Source organism: Papio anubis, chromosome 19 (assembly GCF_008728515.1).
Source record: "Papio anubis isolate 15944 chromosome 19, Panubis1.0, whole genome shotgun sequence".
Classification (NCBI taxonomy): Eukaryota; Metazoa; Chordata; class Mammalia; order Primates; family Cercopithecidae; genus Papio; species Papio anubis.
Genome location: NC_044994.1, coordinates 34,027,215 through 34,051,564, shown reverse-complemented (window position 1 = coordinate 34,051,564; position 24,350 = coordinate 34,027,215). Strand labels below are relative to the sequence as shown.

Here is a 24,350-nt window from a genome sequence, read left to right as displayed (position 1 = left end):
GAAGATTAGGCAAATCATTAAGTGAATGTGTAACACCAGGAAGGAGTTCACAGGAGAGAAGGTGAGGGCACAGAAGAAAAAAGCAGCCTCATTTTTCCATTGGCTAACCATTTTCAAAGTCATTCTTATTATGTAATTCATAATTAAAATGGGTTTTAAATCTGAAGTTTACCATGAAGGGGTAATCCCTCATTTATCTGTGGATACTGCTAATAGTAAGTCTATGGATAGACCTTTCTGGTGTGTGACGTGGATTGCTTTTCTTAGCTTCTAAACTTTCCCAGCACTTCATCATTCACCAAAACCCAACAAGTGTCCAAGTTTCAATTGCCAAGGCCTCTGCTGGATCCAAAATCATTCTCAAGAGGATGTATAATCACCACTGACTACAAAGAAAAAAATACCTATGCTGGTGCTCCAAAAGTTAGTCATTACTAAGAAAAGCAGACGTTTTAGAATTAGTACCATGTGAAACACGATTCACTTCAGCTGGCTGGTGAAATGTCAAAAAGGCTTGACAGAAGAACAGAAAAGATGTCAACAGGCAGGAGAAATGTATGGCTCTCCAAGGACTCTGGGGCAGTACACGGAAGGCGAGAAAAATGCACTGCACTCAGAGCACTTACCTGGGCAAACTTGTGAATCTGTTCCACCACTGCAGCAAAAAGAGCATGGACACTCTCATCGATCAGACTCTGCATGTAATGCACAGCCTCTTCATCCGACAGGTCTAAACGGAATTTATCCTGAACCTATAAGATAATACTTTTAGTCTTTACAATGAAGAAAAATAGGGCACATTTTGAACAGACAGAATCAAACTGATACAGACATTATAAAGTAACATGAGCTATTCCTATGGCAAATAAATGACCTGTAACTTATCAGAATGCTGAATGCAATTCTTTGGAGTGTACAAGTTTGCTGTTTTTGTTATATGCTCTGCATATCACCTCGTTCTTGTTGGCTGTAAACAGCTTTTAAGAAAAGAAAAAAGAAAAGAAGAAATTTTTCTTAGGGTCCTACATTTTAAAAACAGATAAACTGCTCTTTTAATTAAAGGTGTGCCTTATTATTTTTTTTAATCTAAAATCTTGAGTGACTATATATGATTTAACTTGTGGCATATTTATTAATAATCCACTTTATCCCTGTTATTCCTTGCGAAATGGATGAAGCAAGGTGAGATTATATTAATATTCTCCCATACCTTCAGTGTCTACATAAGAACAGGAACAATGTCAATCACTGACAAAATAAACTAAATGTGATTTTCTAAGGTTTCCTTTCCTATTGAATTTCCCTATATCCCAGCACAAAACTGTGTCAATAGGTCTATAATTTCCAAAGATAAAAGAATTTTTTTACTCCTATTTAAAGCTACAGTTGATTTTCAGTAGCATTAAGTATTAGAAAAATTAGTATCTATATTTACGTGTGTATATTTTATATATACATAAAAGTCAATGTTACTGAAGAACTACTTTGTGCAAAACGCCATGACAAGTATCATACATGCAACATTTCATCTGACTGATGACAAACATACAGTAGATAGTATCTCATCAATAAGATGCAGAAATTGAGGCACAGAGAATTCATGAAGCCAGCTCAGGGACCCTTAACTGGTACATGCTTCCAGACAATCCCACGCCACCACACAACCATTACACACTACTCCTTTCTCTTGTAAATAACCCACATATACTTCTCAAAGACAGGCTAGGAGAAAGTGAGGTTTCCAAGTGGACAAAGTGTGGCCCACATTTAGGGTTTCAAGTATAAGGTTTCACTACTAGAAAGCTACAAAGAAGAAAGGACAGTGTAACAACCCATAACCCCAACTCAGTGCCCTTGTCTCTTCATGGTACTGGAGGTATACCAGGTGATCTGAGAGTGCTTGAGCCTCAAGATAGGGGGAGGTAAAAGAGAAGTAAATGTAAAAAGTGAAGACAAGAACAATTTGGTAGAGGAACATCTAAGGCTGTATCTTCAATGAACTAGCTCTCTCATTTCCTGGATCCCAGATAATAACAAACATAGTCCTTGAGTTTGATCTTTTGATTTCCTTAACTTCTACTTACAGAGAGAATATCTGACAATTTTGGAACTATTTTTAAGGACATAAAAAATCTACAGAATAGGAGAATCAAAATAAATTTTAGCCCAATTTATCAAAGCTTACATACTTACATAAGTGTCTGCATTACAAAGAGAAGGTATACACCTGGCATAAAAATATAATGTTATTTACCAAATATGAAAATATTCTCTTTTATACCAAAAGGTTAACTGTATATAAATAGTTATTTGGTATCAGATTTACTGACTTATGTTAGGTTGTCCTCTAGGTTCTTAAGATTCTTAACACATATACTAATTAATTGTAGTAGTTAAGGCTATTGTAAATCAACCACAACTTTATAAACTAAAAAAAAATTCCCCATCTTTGGAAACTACAGACCTATTCAGGTAGTCCTTTGCAAGGATACAGGGAAATTCTATAGGAATGGAGATATATGAGAAGATCTAGTTTAGTTTATTTTGCCAGTGATTGACATCATTCCTGTTCCTCCACATTTCTGTTCCACACATCATTACTTTAAAGGTGTGGAAGTAAATTAAATAATTTCTATCGATTTATCTTCAAGTTCACTGACTTCTAATGCCATAATCCAATTTGCTATTAAGCCTACCCAATTAATATTTCATTTTAGCGAGTGTACTTTCAGTTCCATAATTTTCATTTTGTTCTTTCTTCCTAGTTTTAATGTCTCTATTGATAGTCCTATCTGTTCCGTAATTATGCATTTATTTTCCCTTAGGTGCATGGATACTTATAACAGCCGTTTTAAAGTCCTTTTCTGTGGTCATGGGTCATCTCAGGGTGTTTCTACGGATTGTTTTATTTTTTCATTGGCTTAGTATCACATTTTCTGTTAATTCACACATCTAGTTATATTTTTTTTAAAAAAAGAGAGATAATAGACATTCCAAATGATACATTAGAGAGACTATGAATTCCATTGTGTTCTTGTGAAGATTCATTGTGGCTGGGAATTAACTTGAGTAAATTCAGTTTTTAAATAAATCCTCCCTATGATGGACAACAGCTGAAAACTCTGCTCAGTTCTTTAAGCTTTGGGCTGCTGCTTCCCCCTCCCTGTGACTGCAGAGCTGGAGCAGCAAGCTGTCTCTCCAGATATGGGAACCTATTCATGTAACTGTGGGCATGAACAAATAAGAGGATAAAACTGGCTGCAGAGACTTGAGAATTTGTTGTACTCTGGAATATGGAAAAATTATACAGAAGAGCTCTTCATTTATGTTATTTAAAAATTACCTTTTTCACAGTTTTATCTGGTTCAAGTGCAATATCTGGAATGTTTGCATCAACCATCAAGGAAAACAAGTTCAAAATCAGATTAGAATACCTAAAGAAGAGCAGAAAAGGAAAAAAAAAATAGCAACAATTAAGAATTCTGCATTTCTTTCTCATATTAAGAAATTTCTAGAAGTAGTGGTACTTGGATTTTTACAGTGATTACTATTATTCCAGCAGGAAATTCATCAGTTGGTATCAATGAAATGCAAGCCTTGACAAATATTTTATTTTGGGGTCTTCATATAACACCATTTCTAAATCCTATATCATGGGGCAGACCTTTGGAGTAATCATCCAATAATGACATTCTTTTCATTTTTTAGTAAGTATATATATTTTTAGAAGGGATCTGAGGAAGATCTACTTTATGTCTAATTCCCATTTTGTAACAATTAAGATCTATCTGCTTTTGCTAGATGAAGGTAACAATCTGCTACTTTAAGATGACCTCAGTGTGTCATGGCTAAATGAATGAAAGGGAAATAATTTCATCCCATGAATCACTTGTATCTTCCAGATATACCAATCATCATTTCAGGAACTACAGTGACTGACCTGGATAAAAATAATTCTAGAAGAAAAAACTGCTAGTACTCTGCTGCATTAAAAATGGGCAAGATATCTAAATAAATATCATCAGAGCATGCTGGCCTCCAGCAGCAACTAACAGTTTCTCTTCACCAATCCTCAAACTCTTCCTCTTCCTCCAAAGAGAACAATGTTACTATTCTGAATGGTCATTTCCAGAGGCGGGGCCTTGTGGGGGAAGGTTTAAATAAATCTCCACTGGGACCTCTCCATTTTGGCTCTTGGTGGCCCCTCCTTAGCACTGATAAAAAGAGATTCAGGTTTGATCTTCAGGATGGATGTAAGGATGTTGGTTTTCAGCAATGAAGGTTTTTAGCTGTTTCAGTAAAAACGTCAACCAAGTGCCTTGCATTGTCTTCTCTAGGGGATGGGGGCAGAATTTGGATGATGCAGGATCTTTATCCCAGCTACGTGCCTATCTATAATGATGATAATAATAATAAAATACAAACTGTTAAAAACTGTTTAATACTTATTCTGTAATGATAATGGAACTTGTATAGAAAAATGACTATCCATATGAGTTTCAAGTTATCTATTTTATCTTCATTTCTGAATTTTATATTCCTCATAAAAATCAAGAGGAACTATAATGAAAAACTTCTACCTTGATGTAGTCTAATCAAATCAGGCCCTAACCCACTTAAACTCTTAGGGAAAAAAAGTTATGATAATAGCTAAACAGCTTTAACCTAGCTTTAAGTTACTAATTTATTTGTGGGAACTGATAAATGCATACCACAGATGTTATTCCATTCCTACTCATATAATCATTTTATTCGTTCAACCAACAAATATTTACTTAGTACTCACTATATCCACTGTTGTGGGCACTAGGGATACAGACAGTGGTGAACTGAACAAACAAGGTCCCCACACTCATGAAGTTTACATTCTGGAGGAGGGTGGAAACTAATATAATAAACTGATAAACATGATAATGTTATGTCTGCTTGATTAAAAGATTTAAAAGAGAAAAAACAACAACAGGAAAATGGGTCAGAGAGAAAGAGGCATCTTAAGGCGGTATGGTTTTATTTGAAATGCACTGAGAAGCAACTGAGTTTAAGGAGTGGAGTGACACATGCTGATACGTATTTTTAACAGTTCACACTGGCCATCTTGAAGGGAATAATAATCGAAGTAGAGAAACTGTATCACGGACTTCCAGGTGGACAAGAAACTACATGGGGGCTATCAGGCTATATTTTGGAGATGAAATAGATGATCCTTGCTGATGGTTTCAATGGAGGTCAGGGTGAGAGGATAGAGAAACTGAAAGACACAAAGGATTTAGCCTAATGGGACACTAGTGTTATTCACCAAGACAGGAAAGGCTAAATGGAAGAGGAACAGGATTTTAGACAGGGACTCAAGAATTTCATTTTAGACATGTAGAGTTTGAGGTGCCTACTAGATTTTTAGTAAAGATGTCAGATATATCTCAGAGGAGATATGAAGGCTAGTGATATTAAAGTCATCAGTCATGGGATCATATGTAAAGTCACAGGACTGGATGAAAATGGTAAGGGGTGGGGGGGAGCAAAAATAAAGGTCCAGAATGAAACCCTGTATAATGATAATGAAGCTTCTACATAAGAGGTGTACCATCTTTTGGCTTCCCTGGGTCACAATGGGAGAAGAATTGTCTTGGGCTATAGATGAAATACACTAACACTAATGATAGCTGATGAGCTTAAAAAAAAATCTCATAATGTTTTAAGAAAGTTTATGAATTTGTGTTGGGCTGTATTCGAAGCTTTCCTGGGCCGCATGTGGCCTGGGGGCCACGGGTTAGATAAGCCCTTCTCTATGGAAATACAGATGATCCACTTGAGAGGGCTGCAAGGAATGCGATGCCAGCAGCATGCAAATCAACTGTTACATATTATTTAAAAAAAAAAAAAAAAAGGTGCTCTTTCAACTAACTCTCCATCATTCGTACTCCGCTTTGTTGATTATATAGGTACATAATTTTTTCCCATCTTGGCATGGGGAAATCTACCAGAAGGTAATATAAGGAGAGGAATACAAAGTCAATTTTGAAAGAGATATATTAGAAGTTCTCCAACTTGGCTGCCCATTAGATTCAGTTGGGTAGCTTTTCAAATGTATCAATGCCTGAGCCCAATCTCAGACCAATTAAATATGAGGGAGCCCAGATCTTTCCCCTTGCCACCTCATCTACAAGCTCCCCAGGTGATTCCAATGGGCAGCCAGGATCAATGTTAAAAATCTGCTTTTATGGATGCCGAATGTGATGTTCCTTTTAAAAAAGGTAAATACTAATGCTTTCTGGATTATCTCTTGATTTAAATTTAACCATCCATGCTTCTATTATTATAGCAAAGGGAAACAGAAATAAACATAAAGGTTAGACTTCCACATACTTTGTGAATAATTTGTCACTACCTTTGATATTAATCTTGTACATCTGTTGTCATTAACCTGAATTTTCCATTTAAGACATAAGTGAACCAAAATAGCAAGTGTTTACTTAACAGGGCAGTCATTTAATGTCCTATCCAGAAACACAAATTTAAAGGCCACTTGACTTTTTTTGAGATGGAGTCTTGTTCTATCACCCAGACTAGAGTATGGTGGCACGATCTTGGGTCACTGCAACCTCCGCCTCCCAGGTTCAAGCGAGTCTCTTGCCTCAGCCTCCCAAGTAACTGGGACTACAGGCACATTCCACTATGCCAGGCTAAGTTTTGTATTTTTAGTAGAGACAGGGTTTCACCATGTTGGCCAGGCTGGTCTCGAACTCCTGACCTCAAGTGATCTGCCTGCCTCAGCCTCACAAAGTGCTGGGATTACAGGCATGAGCCACCCTGCCTGGCCAACAAACCAGTATTAGACAACCTAAGATTAAAAAATAATAATAATAGGGCAGGAAAGTGTGCAAAATCTATTCTAGCAAAGATTGCAAGATGGAATGTGATATAATTAGGATTTTTAGAAAGAAGCAAGTTGCATGTAACGTTCAAGGAAACTGAACTCTTTCTCTTACCCACGTTCATGTCAACTATCATGCTACACTCTAGTCATACAAAGATAATTTAAATTTTTCAGGAAAAACCTTCATTACTGAAAACAGAAATCCATTAACTACACTGAGGTTCTTATAGTATTTCAAAGGTCAATTTCCTCTACATTCTATTTTCCATGACACAAAAATCAGAGTTCCTGTGAAAATGTCATTTAATAAGTGTACTACTTCAAAGAGGGGAAGCAATGTCGTTAATGATGTTTGTGACCAATAAAGTCACTGATGTTTCGTGACTAGGCAAACATCTCTTAGACAATATGAGAACCTTACTTGATACAGTTAAATGCATTTCTTTTTTTTTTTTTCTTTTTTTCCCGAGACAGAGTCTTGTTCTATTGTCCAGGCTGGAGTTCAGTGGTGTGATTTTGGCTCACTGCAACCTCTGTCTCTCGGGTTTAAGCGACTCTCATACCTCAGCCTCCCTACTAGCTGGGATTACAGGCGTGCACCACTACGCCCGGTGAATTTCTGTATTTTCTTTTTTAGTAGAGACAGGGTTTCACCATGTTGGCCAGGCTGGTCTCGAACTCCTGGCCTCAAGTGATCCACCCACCTCAGCCTCCCTAAGTGCTTGGATTACAGGAGTGAGTCACCATGCCCAGCGGGTTAAATGCATTCCTTATTTCACTGTTGAAAATCTTTACCAAAAAATGTAGAAAGAACATCTTTGTAACATCAGTGTCTAAAAATGGTGTTTGGCATAAGTGTGGGTTGGGAGAAAGACAATATGTACTGATTAATAAGAGATGATAATTTATTTTGCAACCATTTATAACTAAGTTCAAAATGGCCTACTCTGCTTATGTGGTACGATGTTATTCAGTAGTTTCTTTGTGAAGAAACTGATCCATTATCAAGAAAAACTATAAAATAACAGGGCTGGTCATACCTATAAAGCCTAATAAAAGTACTGATAACCTTAGCTCCAAACAATTATCAGGTTAATTCTTACATCCTTGAAGGCATTTTTTAAAACCAACTAAAACATACTCTAAAATACAACATTAAAAAATAAATGTTGGCCAGGTGTGGTGGGTTTATTCCTATAATCCCAGCACTTTGAGAGGCCAAGGTGGGCAGATAGCTTGAATCCAGGAGTTCAAGACCAGCCTGGGCAACATAGCAAGACCCCACCCCGTCTCTACAAAAAAACACAAAAAATTAGCTGGGCATGGTGGCATACACCTGTAGTTCCAGCTACCTGCAAGGCTGAGGTGGAAGGGTCATCTGAGCCCAGGAAGTCAAGACTGCAGTGAACCATGGTCATGCCACTGCACTCCAACCTGGGTGAGAGAGTGACAACCTGTCTCAAAATAACAAACAAACAAAAAAATTGATCAAACAATTTGGGTCCAGATAATATAAAGTGAAGGACAGGGAAATTTTTAAAAGTTACACAGTTTTCATTAAAACTTTGCATAAAATTATGTAATCTCTCTGTGGCTTTTCTTTGTAGCGAGGAAGTCAACCTTGGCTCTCCATTAAAAACCTGCCTGTTTTCTCATTCTATTGAATTGCTACTAATCCTCTACCAATGACAGTTTATAAAGCACATTGTTTTCCTTCTGCTTTCAATAAGATAGAGCACCTTTGACATTTCTCTAGTTATCATTCCTTACCATCTTGTCTGCCACCTCCCTGAGATATCCATGGTTTGACTTAGTTTTCTACGGGCTTTGACTATTTTAAATTAAAAATCCCAGATATGAAATGGCACTCTCATCTCTCTGAAAGTGCTTCTGCATCACCAAACAAATCTAAAGAGCACTGATTTTCTCATTATTCTTTTAGCATTTCTGGAGGGTAAAACTGAGCCATTCTGCCACCCAAAGGATAAATAACACGGCCATTTGTAAAACGCCTGTTACAGGGTTTGTGATACGTGGAAAAAACTGAGTTTACAACGAAGACCTAGTCATTGCATAAATGAAACCCGACTACTATAAGAAAACCAGTCTTTTTAGGACCAGCACATCAACATCAACCGGGAACATGGCCTCACACTAGACCAGAAGCAGGAATTCTGAGGGTTCTCATACAAATACGAAGAGTTCTCAATGAATAAACATACAATGAGTGCCTATGTACTAAACACTGTATGAGTAATCGAGGTTACAAAGGTTATGAAGACAAAGGAGACAGAACCCACATGCACTGGCAACTTGCTATCTATTAGTTATATTTTCACCTGGAAGAGCATGTATATATGTTTCCTGGACTGGGATTTTCTGCTGGACTAAGAAAAAGTCATTTTGCATAGCTGGGCTGAAAACAACATTACAGTCAAATGATCCTGTCATTTTTGACCAATAATCATCAGAGCCATATCCTGAATTTATCAAACATGACTTTTATTTTCCTTCCTGATGACATATGATAGTCAGTCCTAAGTAAATTAGGAAGAAGGAGGCACAGATATAGTGGCGTTGAAGAAAAAAGGATGGAGAAAAAACATTTTTTTGGTAGCAGAATGACTGATGATGTGTTAAAAAGAGATAAAAATCATATTTAACATTTGCTTCAATCATTGAGCAAACTTTTCAATATTCCTGAAAAGTACCCAAAACTAAGGAAGCTAAAGAATAAAAATGATTGAACTAATATCACTCTAAAGAAGTTATATCCTACATTCTTTGATAAAGAAATAGGAAGTCAGCTAGAGAGAAGGAAGAGAACCCAGGAGGTGACTGTACTACTGTGGGACTGTCTTCAGGCAGATCCGAATGGTATGAAGTTTCTTAACCTTTTCTCTATCTCAGTACTATCAAAGTACACTTTATTAAATAAAGTGACATCAACCCACTGAGTTGGAAGCCTCCATGTTTGCTTCATCTTATGTGACGCCAGCTTCCTGCCTGGTGGGATACAATAATGAGATAGTGGGAAAGCGAAAAAGTTTATGTCTTTTTCCTTTGATATTTGACAGTCTATCAAAATTGGTATTAAATATAAGACAGGAAATACTGTTGCCTTTGTCATTTTGATAAAGTGATCAATGCTACAGAATGCATACATTTAAACAACTCCTTCTCTTGTTCTATAAAATAAAATAAATTTACCCAAATTCTCTGTGCCAAGCAAATCAACTTACCTTCGCAGGTGGAGGAAAGCCGTGTAACACTGTTTACGGAACTCTTGGTACTGCTCACTCTGTGTGCCCCCCATTCCTTCTACCATTTCTTTATTCAGCTTCATTGGTGGAGGAAGAGGCTTCGGATCCCGACCCAAAATATATCCAAAGTCTATGTGGAAGAGTTTGCCTGGATGTTGACAAGAAACTCATTTGTTACCAGAATTATCTTAAAGAAATTGGTAGGGGATATGTCACACAATTGTCTCTTCATAAAGAATGTTAGTTCAAGATGTCTCTTCATAAAGAATATTAGTTCAAGATGAAGCCTATTAAATTCTTCGATATTTCTAACTGCAAGTTTGAGAGTGGCCTTGGAAACATAATTAACTCATTTTAACTCATTCATTCAGACAAAATGATGCCTAAAATCGTGTCAAAGTAATGGTAACCTATGTTAAATCCTATTTATAAGTCTTCAGAATCAAAGACGGTTAGAGCCTGGATAACATTTTAAGGTATCAGCAGAAATTGGAATCTTGTAGCAAATTTTTTGTGCTAAAGTTTAAGCACAGTGTCCTTCATATAACGGAAAATCATTTCTTTATTCCTGATATGAATCCTTCTGCTAATTTATCATTACTCAAAAAAAAAATTTTAGAAAGGAAAAATTTAAAAAACCATATTCTTAGCATAAATAGCAATTCAGTTGTAATAATATATCACCTATCATTTTAATGTTGTTAAACTTTACTAATCTATAACATAGATTTATAAATCTGTTTTCATTGTACAGTATATAAGAGTAAGCACAATTATGAGGTTTCATGTTATACATATTTAAGATCATAAAATGTCAACACGGGGGGGTTTCATTTCCATTAAAAGAAATCACTGAATGATTTATGACTGAAAAACCACTCTTTCGGAATCCCAAAACGGGCTTCGATGGTCTCTAAGTACAATGAAACTGATTTTGCGGGGAGATCAATACACTTCACCAGATTCCCAAATAAAGTCCATAATTCAACAAATATGAGGAACCAGTTTCACAAAAGTGAATTTGATAACTTCAGTACCCACTGGAAAAGCAACATCCCTATAGTCTCTTAAGGTTCAAGGGGAGTATCTTATGATTTCAGTTTTCCACATCTGATGAAAAGTCCAGGATCAATTTCTGTTAACCATTTTACCACCTTCAACTAAGTATGTGTCCTCTGCTCAACTAAGCTAAGCAATTCTTTTGGTACTTTATTCTCATTTTGAAGTTTTCATTTATCTTTTACCTTGTTGGACACACACTATTCTGCCCCATAAGAGGTAAAGAAATAAGAAGCTCACAATATTACAGATGTAGATAAATTTTCCTTAGTTTTATTTAATTATTTAAATAATACTTTGTTACCAGTACACTTGAACAGATGACCAATCTGGTCAATGTTTGATACAAAACTGCCATCACACATGGTTTATTTAAAGGGCTCCATGCTTTTAATAGGAAACCTATCCTAGTTTTCTTCATTTCATTACAGGAAGTACTGGAATTCCAATATTGGCTATGTATCACTGTTTACAAATGAAGAGTGTATTTCTATCCTTCTTGTCAGAACACTCTCAAAGAACAGGATTACTACTTAATTAAAAGGCGTAGAAGATTCAGTATCTAACAATGAAACCATTATTATGCTTTACAAGTTAAATAGCCATGTATTTTCCAAAAAAGCCTATTAATGTAATGTTTTAAGAAAACTCATCTTCATAGATACTGAAGGGAATGGTTTCTTTTTAAAGTTAATATCTGAAAACGAAATTTGTAAAGGTTCAAAAAATACACATAATGAAATTTAAAAAAATGTTTAAGAAGTTCAAAGAGTATGATCTTTTTCAAATGTACCACTTTAAAAAGTCAAGAAATAAAGTATACATAAAATAAACTGGTTAACCTCCTTTTGTCTCCAACTTGCAAAACACAGGGAGTAAGAGGTGCTAATTAAATTTTCCTGTTATTTGCATAAATAACATGAACTTATTTCTAAAATTGTAGTTCAAGGCATTTGTAATTCTTGGATTAAAGAGAATATAAACTATTCTCTTTGACAGTATTTAATGGTAAAGTTTATTTTAAATTTCTATTTTGTTTAATAATTAAACGTGTCCAATGTCAAAACTGTATTCATTCTGTTTTTCATACCTCTTCTTACTCTTCCCCCTTATACTTGACTTTCTTCTGCTGTTCCTTATAATCCAAACTCTATTTTTTAAAGATTCCACATAATTCCCAACTTCAAAAAATCTTCCCTGACACGCTACTCCAGTGAATTTCCTACTCTTCAATTTTTTTTATATAACCTGACATTTATTTACCATTTTTTTCCATTAAAATGCCTTTTGTCTTATGTGAATGTTGTATCTTTCCTACTGCCCTACTGCTACACCTAGAAATAAAAGAAGGTAACAAACAGCAATTTATTCTTATAGCAAAACCTGTATTTTCAGAATTAAAAAGGTTCCCGATATCTATACTCCCACTCACTGTTCCCAATACTTATTACTTAAACCCTTACAATATACTAGCAGTTTTCACTCAGTTAAAAGCACAATGATGCAATATTTTTCAATAAGAGTTTTCAGTATCAAAGATCAATAATCTATAAAGGCAAAGAGAAGCTGGCATGTGCTGAGATCACATAGTAGCATGAGAGGGGAGGTGCCAAGCTCTTTTTTAACAACCAGCTCTCAATGGAAGTAACAGAAGAGCTCACTCATTACCTCCAGCACAGTGCCAGGCCATTCATGAAGAATCCACCCCCATGACCCAAACACTTCCCATTTGATCCCATCTCCAACACTGGGGATGAAGTTTGAACATGAGATTTGGAGGAGTCAAATACCCAAATTACAGAAAGTGGGAAAAAGAAATTTTTGAAATATATTAACTATTTTCTTCTCTCTAATAGCATGAGTCCAAATAACAACCACATAAGTTAAAAAAAAAAAAAAAAAGGCATTATTCATCTCACGGTGGTAAAAGAAACAAGCAAACAAAACCTAATAGCCCTTAAGGAATGTGTAGTATGTGCTCAATACCAAGCAAAAGTCTACTTATCTCTTTCAAAACTCACAGCACCACTAGGAGAGCGGTTCTGTTATTATTTACAGATTCAGAAGAAGAGACTGAGTTACTGGTATATTATGTAACTTATCCAAAATCACCCAATGTGTGAGGGGCAAAATAAATGCAAAATTTGCCTTTAGAGCCGAACAAATTACCCACTATGAAAGACTGTTTCTTGGTCTAAAAAATAATCAATTTCACATAAAATTAAATACAGAAAATCAGGATAGAAGTTGTGATGTTAATACTGAGTGTCAACTTGACTGGATTGAAGGATACAAAGTATTGATCCTGGGTGTGTCTGTGAGGGTGTTGCCAAAGGAGATTAATATTTGAGTCAGTGGGCTGGGGAAGGTAGACCTTTACTCTAGATGGGCACAAACTAATCAGCTGCCAGCACAGCTAGGATATAGGCAGACAGAAAAATGTGAAAAGAGAGACTGGCCTAGCCTCCCAGCCTACATCTTTCTCTCACGCTGTATGCTTCCTGCCCTCGAACATCAGGCTCCAAGTTCTTCAGTTTTGGGACTCAGACTGGCTCTCCTTGCTCCTCAGCCTGCAGATGGCCTATCGTGGGACCTTGTGAACGTGTGAGTTAATACTTAAGAAATTCCCCTTTATATATATACACACACACACACACACACATATTCCATTAGTTCTGTCCCTCTAGAGAACGCTGTATTACAGGAGCTATACTGAAAGAAAATGTCCAATTAAGATAACAACAAGAATAACCATTTTTCTTTACTTTGAGCTCTCTGACAAAAGGTTCAAAGCGTATTACTTTAAAGTGGGAAGGCAGACAAAAAAGCTACTACCTCTCTCACAAATGGCAACTCAAGATCAGGAGAGCCATCCTTAGGACTCAAAATGATCTTTCCATTTAGTACAGATAGCAGTTCCCTGTTTACGTTTGTGAAGGTTTTTCAGTCATTTACAAATGAATTTCAAATACTGATTGTATTAAAAAGTATACCATAAGCAATGAACATATTTTTCAGTTATACTGCCTCTCCCTCTTTCCTCAAACTCTCAAAAACAAAAACAAAACAATTAACCTTTCTCCAAAGAGCTGGGATAAACTCAAACTACGTTTCATTTGAATCCTGCCACAACTGATTGCCCTAAGTAAGGTTTTTAAAGCTTCTCCTAAGGACAATAACTCTGGGGGGGGGGGGGGGGGGATCTATTATTTTTCAACCCCACATCACAGTCTAGCTTTGTAATTTCTTGTCCAAAGAATTCTATAGTAATAAGAATTCGATAGTAATGTACTAATAAAATATCACTCACCCCATATTTGTTTCAAGAAAACAGCGTTATTATTAATCACATGACAATACACTGACTCTACACTTTTACATTTATGGTGGATACACAGCGCCCTCTGCTGCACAAGCTGAGTAAACATCAACCAAGTTCAAAGTATTCAAAAACAAAGCATGGGCCAAAAAAAAAAGTCTGGGAAATCCATAATTGCGATGAATATTTTGCATTTCAGAACATTACTCTTGTATAGATTTTGACGTTCTCTATATGCAGTGAATCATTTTCTTTCACACGCCCAGAGTTCTTAGCTGGATCATTTTCTATTTAATCTATATTTACAGGGTGGAATAGTTTGTCTGGGGTAAGTCCCCCAAAAATATCAGTGAAATGAAATCTGCATGTCTCCTTCTTCTGCTCCATCCCCCATACCAAAAAACTAGACACAGATGATACAGTGGAAGTCTGATTACAATTCAAAACCACTTTAATCTAAAGCGGAATCTTAGACTCTAAACCTGCTCGTGCTGGCAAATGAGAACAGAAAACAAAGGTATTATGTTTTGCAGAAAAAGAGAAATGTGACTTGATTATCAAAAAATGCTCCATCAGCCATTGAAAGATTGGACAGTTACATAAGAGAACCCAAAGTTTTCAATTTGAAGGCATAATAAACTCAAAATATATAATGGACAAATCTTCATGATAGTTGAGGCATTTTTAAACTAACAACATTGGAATATATTTCCTGCAATGAGGCACATTCAAAATTAACTTTGAACTATACAAAGTCTATTTACAACATGTATGAAATGTAACTTAAAACCGCTTTGAAATACAGACTCTCAGTAAAAATGACTAGAGAGACAAAATTTTAAAAAAATATTTTAAATTGTGAGAAGTTGAGGAAAGCATTATACTTCTATTTGTCTTGACATACTCAGTCTCTCCTTATAGAATCTAATTTCATCCAAACCAAAACTAAAAATTTGAAAACATGTATCTTAGTAACAAAGATTTAAAATGCTAACTGCATAACGTAACTGGATGAAAGAATTACAGAGCAGTTAAGAAAAAATGAACTGCTGTTTTAACAGGAAAAAAAAGGTGCATCTTATTTATGCACATTTTAGGCTAAAGTTTTGATTTCTAAAAAGCAAATTTGGAGCACCCTCTAGTGGAAAACTGTTAACAAAAGCTTAAAGCTTCTGTTTCTAAGATTTAATTCAATTTCCATTAAACAAGTAACTGAGACCTGGGCCAAAAAAGTATATTACGTAGACTCTTCCTTCTGGTTTTACTCGTACATACCCCCATTAAAACACGCACACGCACACACATACATACATATACATGAGGGCACTTTTCAAAGTCCAAGAGAAAAAGTTTTACACTGTTTATCAATTTCCAAAAAAAAAAAACCAAGTAGAATTTTTGAATATAATATTACAGATGTAATATTACTTTTTATATTAAAGAATTTCATTGTAGTTGTAAATGATTACAATATAGAAACAAATGGAATCATTTTTGTTGCTTAATTCTTGTGGTTAAAAGATTCCACCAATAAAAAGAGCTAGTGAAAATAACACATGAAACTTTCAAATTACAGCTCTCTCCAAACACACCATAATGTTTATTTATAAATATCCTCTGCTAAATTAGCAAATCAGCCAAGAATCTCCATGAAAATGGGATTATATTCTTTTGGTCTTGGTTATTAAGGAGATTGACTGGCTTTGACACAGACACGACATCACACATGCAAGTTCTATCAGATGATCTTCCATATGTAATAATTAAAAACTGAATATATGACATTCCAAATTACATAAATTAATAGGGTCATTATATTAATAATTAGACTATTCTTGATGTATTATGTTAAATTATTATCACAATTTGGAGAAATACAAACAAAACAGAAAATGTTTTGAGAGACCAATTTAAAGAGCAATGTAAACATCTGTTTTCTGCAGAAGGCTGAAGAAACTTGATTTAGGCCAGAAAAGAAAAAGGATCATGGAAGAACACAAGTATTTATTCATCATTAATTCAACACTGACTTATTGAACACCTTAGCTAGGTGTTGTTCAAGGTCCGGAGGCATGGGGTAACCCCAATGGACAAAGGTTCCTGCTCTCATGGAACTTGCATCCTAAATGGGAGAAGACAATGATAAGAACTCAACAAGCTCTAGGAGAGCAAGGATTTCTGTCTGTTCTGTTAACTTTGGTATTCCCAGCATCTACTAGGTGTTCAATAGTTGTTGAATTAAACAAAAAAGGTAACTTCAGCTAGTGATAAGTGCTATAAACAAAACAGTAATAAGTAGAGAGCATTGGAGGAAGAGGCAGATATGTTATTACAGATCAAAGAGTTAGAAAGGGCTTCTCTAAAGTTATGCCATTAGAATTTCAACTTAAGTCAGCCCTGCAAAGATCTGAATAAAGAACTTTCCAGAAAGAGAAAATAACAAAGGCTCTTGTCTGAGGCAGGAGTGGTTTGACATTCAGACAAAAGCCTGCCTGGACAAGCCACAAGGCCCCAGTAAAGAGTTCAGATTTCATTCAAATTGTTTAGGCAACATGTATTGGTTGCTTCAAGTGGGGTGAAAGTAGTAAAAATGAAGAGACAGTAGGTAACTTCATGATCTATTTTGGAGTTGAGGAGTAGACAAGATTTGTTAATAGGTTCAGTATATGAGATGAGGCCAAAAGACATATTAAGAATGACTTTGAGGTCTAGAGCTTGAACAACTGTGTAGGTGATGTTGCTATCTATTGAAACGGGAAAATGAGGTGAGAAGCAGGTTTTAGGTAGGTAGTAGAGGAAAGGATAAACTTTTACAACTGGCCATATATAATGACAATTTCAAGTAAGCAGTTCGATATTTCAATTTGAAGGTAATGAAACGGACTGAGGTAAAAAGCTGTGAGTTTGGAAGCTGTCTGCATAAAGATAAACACATAGGGCTAAAGAGTTGTCAGGACAAAGGGCGCTGAGAATGATTATCCCACAGAACCCCAAGGGGAAAAGCAAATAATTAAAAGTAGATATTAAAGTGAATTAAGCACACTTTGTAAGAGAAAGGACATTTTAACAATCTAACTAGAGCTATACAGTAAGAGACTAAGCTGCTTGTATCCATTATGGGCTTTCCATAAAAAGAGGCATTTCCAGTATAGCAGTGTGTGCAAAATGACCATCTGTAGGATTATTACTAAAGCAATTCTTACAAGGGAAAGGACTATCCCTAAATGTTCTTCCAAGGTAACATTTAAAGGAATTTTTAAGACTCACTGATATATCTTCACTTATGTAACTCTTTTTTTTTTTCCAGATGGAGTTTTGCTCTTGTTGCCCAGGCTGGAGTGCAATGGTACGACCTCAGCTCACTGCAACCTCCGCCTTCCAGGTTCAAGCAATTCTCCTGTCCTAGCCTCCAGAGTAGCTGGGATTACAGGCATGTGCAGCACGCCCGGATAATTTTATATGTTTAGTAGAGATGGGGTTTCTCGACGTTGGTCAGGCTGGTCTCGAACTCCCAACCTCAGGTGATCTGCACACCTTGGCCTCCCAAAGTGCTGGGATTACAGGCGTGAGCCACTGCGCCCGGCCAGAATTTATCTTGTTAGTAAATAGATTCGGGGTAAAAACCATGGGCAAATACAATGTATGTCTACTGGTAGCCATTAATTGTTACCTGTTTTCGTTAGCAAAAGGTTATCCAGGTGCCTGTCTCCAACTCCAAGTATATACGTGATCACGCAATATCCAGCTGCAATAACAGTTAAAAAAATGTGAAAACAAATGCAAACCAGGTTATACATTCTACTGAATATAAAAGCAGTTTGTGCAACTTTATTATCAATTGTTTTCTAATGTCTCTGGTTTCTCACCTAAATTCTCAAATATGCAATCTTTATATCTGTCACTTGAAACTTAAAATACTATTTAAAACAGAAAATCTTGCAGAATTCTGTGAAATTACAAAAGTCACTTGCATCAAAACTTAAGTTAGGTTAAGGAGACCTTAATTATAACATGGGCCTAGCAATTCTAATATCAAATTGGACACAGTTAAAGGTGACATCAAAAAAGAAGTATCTACAGAAATACACATAATAAAGTCAACTGTCAATTATCTCATAACTCATAACCATGTTATCTATAAGATAACATAAGTAAATGCAGGGTTAAATTTTTTTTAAGTCTGTGGAAAAATAATCTTGACATGGAAGCAGATAGAAAACCAAATGCATTCATTTGAGTGGTAAAGACACTTATGAAGTTCACGCAATAATCTTCTAAAGCATTAAGAAAAATTATATGATCAAGACTAAAGGCAGAGGCATTGGCTCTAGCTGTATTCTGTTTTCTTTTTCTTTTAAAAAAAAGTCTGAAAATTTAGCATTTATTGAAACTACTTACACAGAATTTAGCAAATAGCACCTTTATGGAGGTTTTTTTTTTTTTTTTAACTATGTTTATTTCTACCATTAATAGCCTGACAATAAATACAACTTGTACACATATAAAACTATAGCCCATGTGTAAAAACAAGATGGGACGACCTGCTAATGAACTTATAACCTTGCTCAAATTCAATAAATAATACGGTTCATTTGACTCAGGTTCTGAAGGCCATTCCAGAAGTCCAAAAGCAACTTAAGCAATGTATCATTATTGGAAAAATGTATTAATAATAATCACAGTTACAATGTACTGAAGGCTAGGCTCTTAGCTAGGCATATCATATTCATCATTTCTAACCCTTTTAATGATACCAGTTAAGTATGATAACCATTCTTCAAATGAAAAACTTCAGGTTCCAAGAATTAATGGTATTGTCCAAAGTCACTGGGCTGGAATTTGTGTCCAATGAAATGTAAGCAAATGTAGATGCATGGAGAGGTTTTTTTTTTTTTAATTTATTGATTATTATTATTATACTTTAAGTTCTAGGGTACATGTGCGTAACGTGCAGGTTTGTTACATATGTATACTTGTGCCATGTTGGTGTGCTGCACCCATCAACTCGTCAGCACCCATCAACTCGTCATTTACATCAGGTATGCAGTAAGCAAAGGGCTGACTCAACTAGGAGGTTAGCCCTCAGGCCTCTTCTCCTTCCTGTCTAGATTGCGACACGATGACGGTAGTTGCAGCAGTTATTTTGAGACCGTAAGGAAAAGGGCAAGAGAATCACAGAGCCTTCACCTTGCCCTAACCACCTTAAATAGTTGGAACAACAGCAACCTCTTACAACTAGTTTTGTCACAAAAGAGAAAATAAACTCTTATGATTAAGTCACTATAGGTACATTATGTTAACTGCAGCGGAATGCAATGATAACATTTAGTGGTCCACTGAGGAGGACTTAAAGGGTATCTAGATGAAGGGAGAAAAAACTACAGCTTGTTGACCAAATCTGGCTCCCTTCAGTTTTTGTAAAGTTTATTTGAACACAGTCTTACTCATTCATTTACATACTGGCTTGAGCATTACAATGGCAGGGTTGAACGGTCACACAGATCATCTGACTTGAAAAGTGCGTGGTGGCTCAAGCCTGTAATCCCAGCACTTTGGGAGGCCGAGACGGGCGGATCACGAGGTCAGCAGATCGAGACCATCCTGGCTAACCCAGTGAAACCCCGTCTCTACTAAAAAATACAAAAAACTAGCCAGGCGAGGTGGCGGGCGCCTGTAGTCCCAGCTACTCGGGAGGCTGAGGCAGGAGAATGGCGTAAACCCGGGAGGCGGAGCTTGCAGTGAGCTGAGATCCGGCCACTGCACTCCAGCCTGGGCGACAGAGCGAGACTCCATCTCAAAAAAAAAAAAAAAGAAAAAAAGAAAAAAGAAAAGCCTAAAATACTACCTGCAAAGCTTTAGGGAAAAGTCTTACTGACCCTTGATCTAGAGCATTGCTACACGAAATATGATCCCACAGACTGGCAGTATCACTATCACCCGAAAGCTTATTAAATATGTAAATTCTTCAATCTTACCTCAGTCCTACTGAATCAGAATTTCTAGTGGCAGCAGCCACAATTCCATTGTAACAAGCTTTCAAAAATTACTATGCACACCAAAGGTTGAGAAGTCTTCTCTAAACTCGAGTGTATTAATGAACATAAGAATCACCTGAAAATCCTGTTAGAATGCAGATTCTGATCACAGAATCAGGGCAAGGCCCAGGATTCTGTAATACAAACAAGTTCCCAGGTAAACCCAATACTGTGGGTCCACATATCACACTTTAAGTAGCACTGCTCTAAAACTGCCACAATACATACAACTTCAAAACTGACTAAAGACTCCCCATTGAAAAATAACTAAGTGACTTACTGAGGGATATTAAATTAGATATCCCTAAAGAGAAACTCAGTAGAGTACCCTGAGAACACACGAGAACTTAGTACACTTAGGTTCTCTAATATGTGATTCTTAGAAATCTAGCTGCTACTCAAGGGTACTAAACTACTGATAACGTGCATATGAAGACAAGAGAAACTCCTGCAATTTTCAAAAATAACATCACTGTACATCTGTGCAGCTGAGTTGTTCAATCCAGACCTACTCACTATTCTCATTTTTTTTTAAATTATAAAGTACAATTGGTTTTTGTCACTAATTAAGTTGTTTAGCTATCTCTACAGAATACTGATTCACCCGTGTTGCAACAGTTAATTCTGACCTAAAATTTTCATGTAACTAGATATACATGAATTATGCTTAATTCTAATTATAAAGCAAAATATTTATATAAACGACTCATCATCAAATTTGAGAGTGATATTTCATTGTTACATGGAAATGGAAAATGAATAAGGGTCTTTTGCCCTGCCTCATTGGGTTATGGTCATAAATATGTTGGATGGTCATTCTGATAAATATGTTTAGTCAAGTGAAATATATGTATCAACATAGGGTCATATTTAATAGTAAAGATGAAAATTTAGAGTGCTTCAATAGTTTAAAGTGTCAATACTCAGCAGGGCACTTCAAACAAGGCTACATCCTGAAAAACAACAACAAAACATTTGAGGTAAGAATGGGACAATCCTCAGAAATGTTGAAGAGATAATTAATACTCAGAATGATTTGGGTTGGGTGCGGTGGCTCACGCCTGTAATCCCAGCACTTTGGGAGGCCGAGGAGGGCGGATCACAAAGTCAGATGGAGACCATCCTGGCTAACAGGGTAAAACCCCGTCTCTACTAAAAAAAAAAAAATATAAAAAATTAGCCAGGCATGGTGGTGGGCACCTGTAGTCCCAGCTACTCGGGAGGCTGAGGCAGGAGAATGGCATGAACCCAGGAGGTGGAGTGAGCCGAGATCGCGCCACTGCACTTCAGCCTGGGCGACAGAGCGAGACTCCATCTCAAAAAAAAAAAAAAGAAAATACTCAGAATGATTTAAGATGACCTGAAATAAATTTGCTAGAAAATTTTTAGGGAAAATTATTCTTTACACAATAACGGAAACACTATTTCTGTCCAAGAAAATCTTGTTAAAACAATATTGTTAGTTTTTTTACTCCATGTGAGACGCAAAACATCTTGAAATTGTTTTTATAAAAAAAACTTTGACTTAAAGAAAATTATAAAGACAAATAAACCACCGATCCTATTTCCCTTTACTTAGTAAAGATATGTGTGTATGTGAGAATAAACAGTATTCCCACATTTAGCTGCATGATACAGACTTGAGACTTTAATCTGGAAAAGATGTCACCAAAACTATTATCAATTGTTTTTTCTTACACCCTGCAAAAACCTTAAAACATTATTTTCTAAAATGGAAGTTACACACAGATTATTTTGTCATACAGGAAGCCATATAGGAAACAGAAGGCTATTCTAGATGAAGAGAAGAGCTGCCATCAAATCAGTTATTGAGGGATGAACACAGGTGAAATGCTGGGAAAAAAGGGAGAAATAAGATGTAATGTGAATTTAACTGTCCAATAGGTAAGATAATTTAAATTGCTATTCTTTCCCCATGAAAAAGTCAGTCATATTTTCATTAGCTCTTGGGGAAAAAATGGACCATTACACAAAAGACACAGTGGTATGACATTAAGCACGTACCTGTAACATACCATTCTGATAATTTTACTAAATGAGCAGAATTTTCAAATTTTAGTCAATATTGACAGGGCAAGTGTATGTGCATGTACTTTGTGTGGAAAAAGTATTTCTTTATTAAACAGACTTATGACTTTAAAAGGTTTACAATAACTATGCTACAAGTAAAAACGTAAAAGATAATTATTTGGGGGTATGTAAAACACCTCATGTAATAAGGTACTAAGGGAAATGGCCACAAATTCTGTGACATCCTTTTCATCCAGAGCTTGGATCTATATATATTCTGTCCCCTCACATCCAGGAAGGCTCTAGGACTGCTCTGAACAACAGAATATAACACAAGTGATATAGTACCAACTTCCCAGCCCCAGCCTTCAGAAACCAGTATTTTCCATTTCCTGTCTGTCTGAATATTTGCTCTTGGAACCCAGCTCTGAGAGGCCCAAGCCAGGGACAGGTCATGTGTAGGTGATTCACTATAAGCCTAGCTAAGACAGTATAATCTGCCAATCGTGTGAATGATCCATCTTAGATGTTCAGCCTAGTTGAGCCTTTAGATGATATGTAATTTTTTAGATCACAGAAAACATAGACTTGAAGGTCTGAGAAAAACAGAACAGAAAAGGGGCATTCAAAAGAAAGAAGGAAAACAAGAAAGGAGGGAGGGAAGAGAGAGAGAAATACAGAGTAAGAGGACAAGGGGAAACATTTTCTCTCAAAACCTTCAGTGATTTTAAGTCTTTAAATACTGCATGTAATCATGTTTATGAGCAAATTCAGTTACATGTAACATACATTTATATTCCTAGAGTAAATACAAGAATTAAAACTATAAAGGATTGTAATATATACAAACACAATTTTATTTCCATATTCTCAAACTTCATTTTCTTTCTGTTTTTCAGACAAAAATGTATCATCAACAATAAATTTCAGAATAAGATCCAAAATAATTTGGAAGGTGACTTCACAGGGGTGTTGTGAAAAACACAAAAATACTATGTATAGGAAAGCAACTTTTAAACTAGAAAACAACATGCAAGTTTAAATACAGTATAACAATTAACTAGAAAGCTCTCTTCTTGCTCTCCCAGCTTAAGTATAGGCAAAAATATGGACATAAGCATAAATATAGCACTTATATAAGTTATAATATATCATATACCCTATGCCATTCAGGGCTCAACTCTAGTGCCAATTCCTTTATCAATCCTCCCTTAAATAATCTAATTATAAAAAACATTTAAATAAAAAAAATAAACACACTGGGGATGGTGGCTCACGCCTGCAATCTCTGTACTTTGGGAGGCCAAAACAGGTGATCGTTTGAGCCCAGGAGTTTGAGACCAGTCTGGGCAACATGCCAAAACCCTGTCTCTAGAAAAATGCAAAAAAAATCAGCCAGGTATGGTGGTGCACACCTCCTACAGTCCCAGGTACTCGGCAGGCTGAGGTGGAAGAATTACCTGAGCCTGGGAGGTCCAGGCTGCTGTGAGCTGTGATTGCACCACTGCACTTTAGCCAGGCTGGGTGACAAGAATGTGACCCTGTATCCAGGAAAAAAAGCAAAAGAAAGAAAGAGAAAGAAAAGAAAAGAAAAAACAAAAGAAAATGAAAAAAAAAAAAACTTCTCTAGAATATAAGCTTCATGAAGTTAGGCATAAACGCCTGAAGACTAAAAATTAATCCCTATGTCACTTACTATATATATTTAGGAAATACTACTACTGCTTACTTATTTCTAGGAATGGACCATAACAACTGACTCTAAAATA

The 24,350-nt window shown here is 36.0% G+C and overlaps 1 protein-coding gene across 2 annotated transcripts in view; it reads right to left on the bottom strand.

The window, feature by feature from the left end:
- The window catches only part of PIK3C3 (phosphatidylinositol 3-kinase catalytic subunit type 3), a 130,135-nt gene that overhangs the window by 14,619 nt on the left and 91,166 nt on the right, over positions 1-24,350 (bottom strand). For both annotated transcript variants that reach the window (XM_031658795.1, XM_031658796.1), the window contains 4 exons: positions 18,186-18,260; positions 10,117-10,285; positions 3,344-3,434; positions 627-752 (listed from right to left, as the gene is read on the bottom strand). In XM_031658795.1, coding sequence (XP_031514655.1) covers positions 627-752; positions 3,344-3,434; positions 10,117-10,285; positions 18,186-18,260 — 461 coding nt within the window. The remainder of the gene's footprint in view (positions 1-626; positions 753-3,343; positions 3,435-10,116; positions 10,286-18,185; positions 18,261-24,350) is intronic.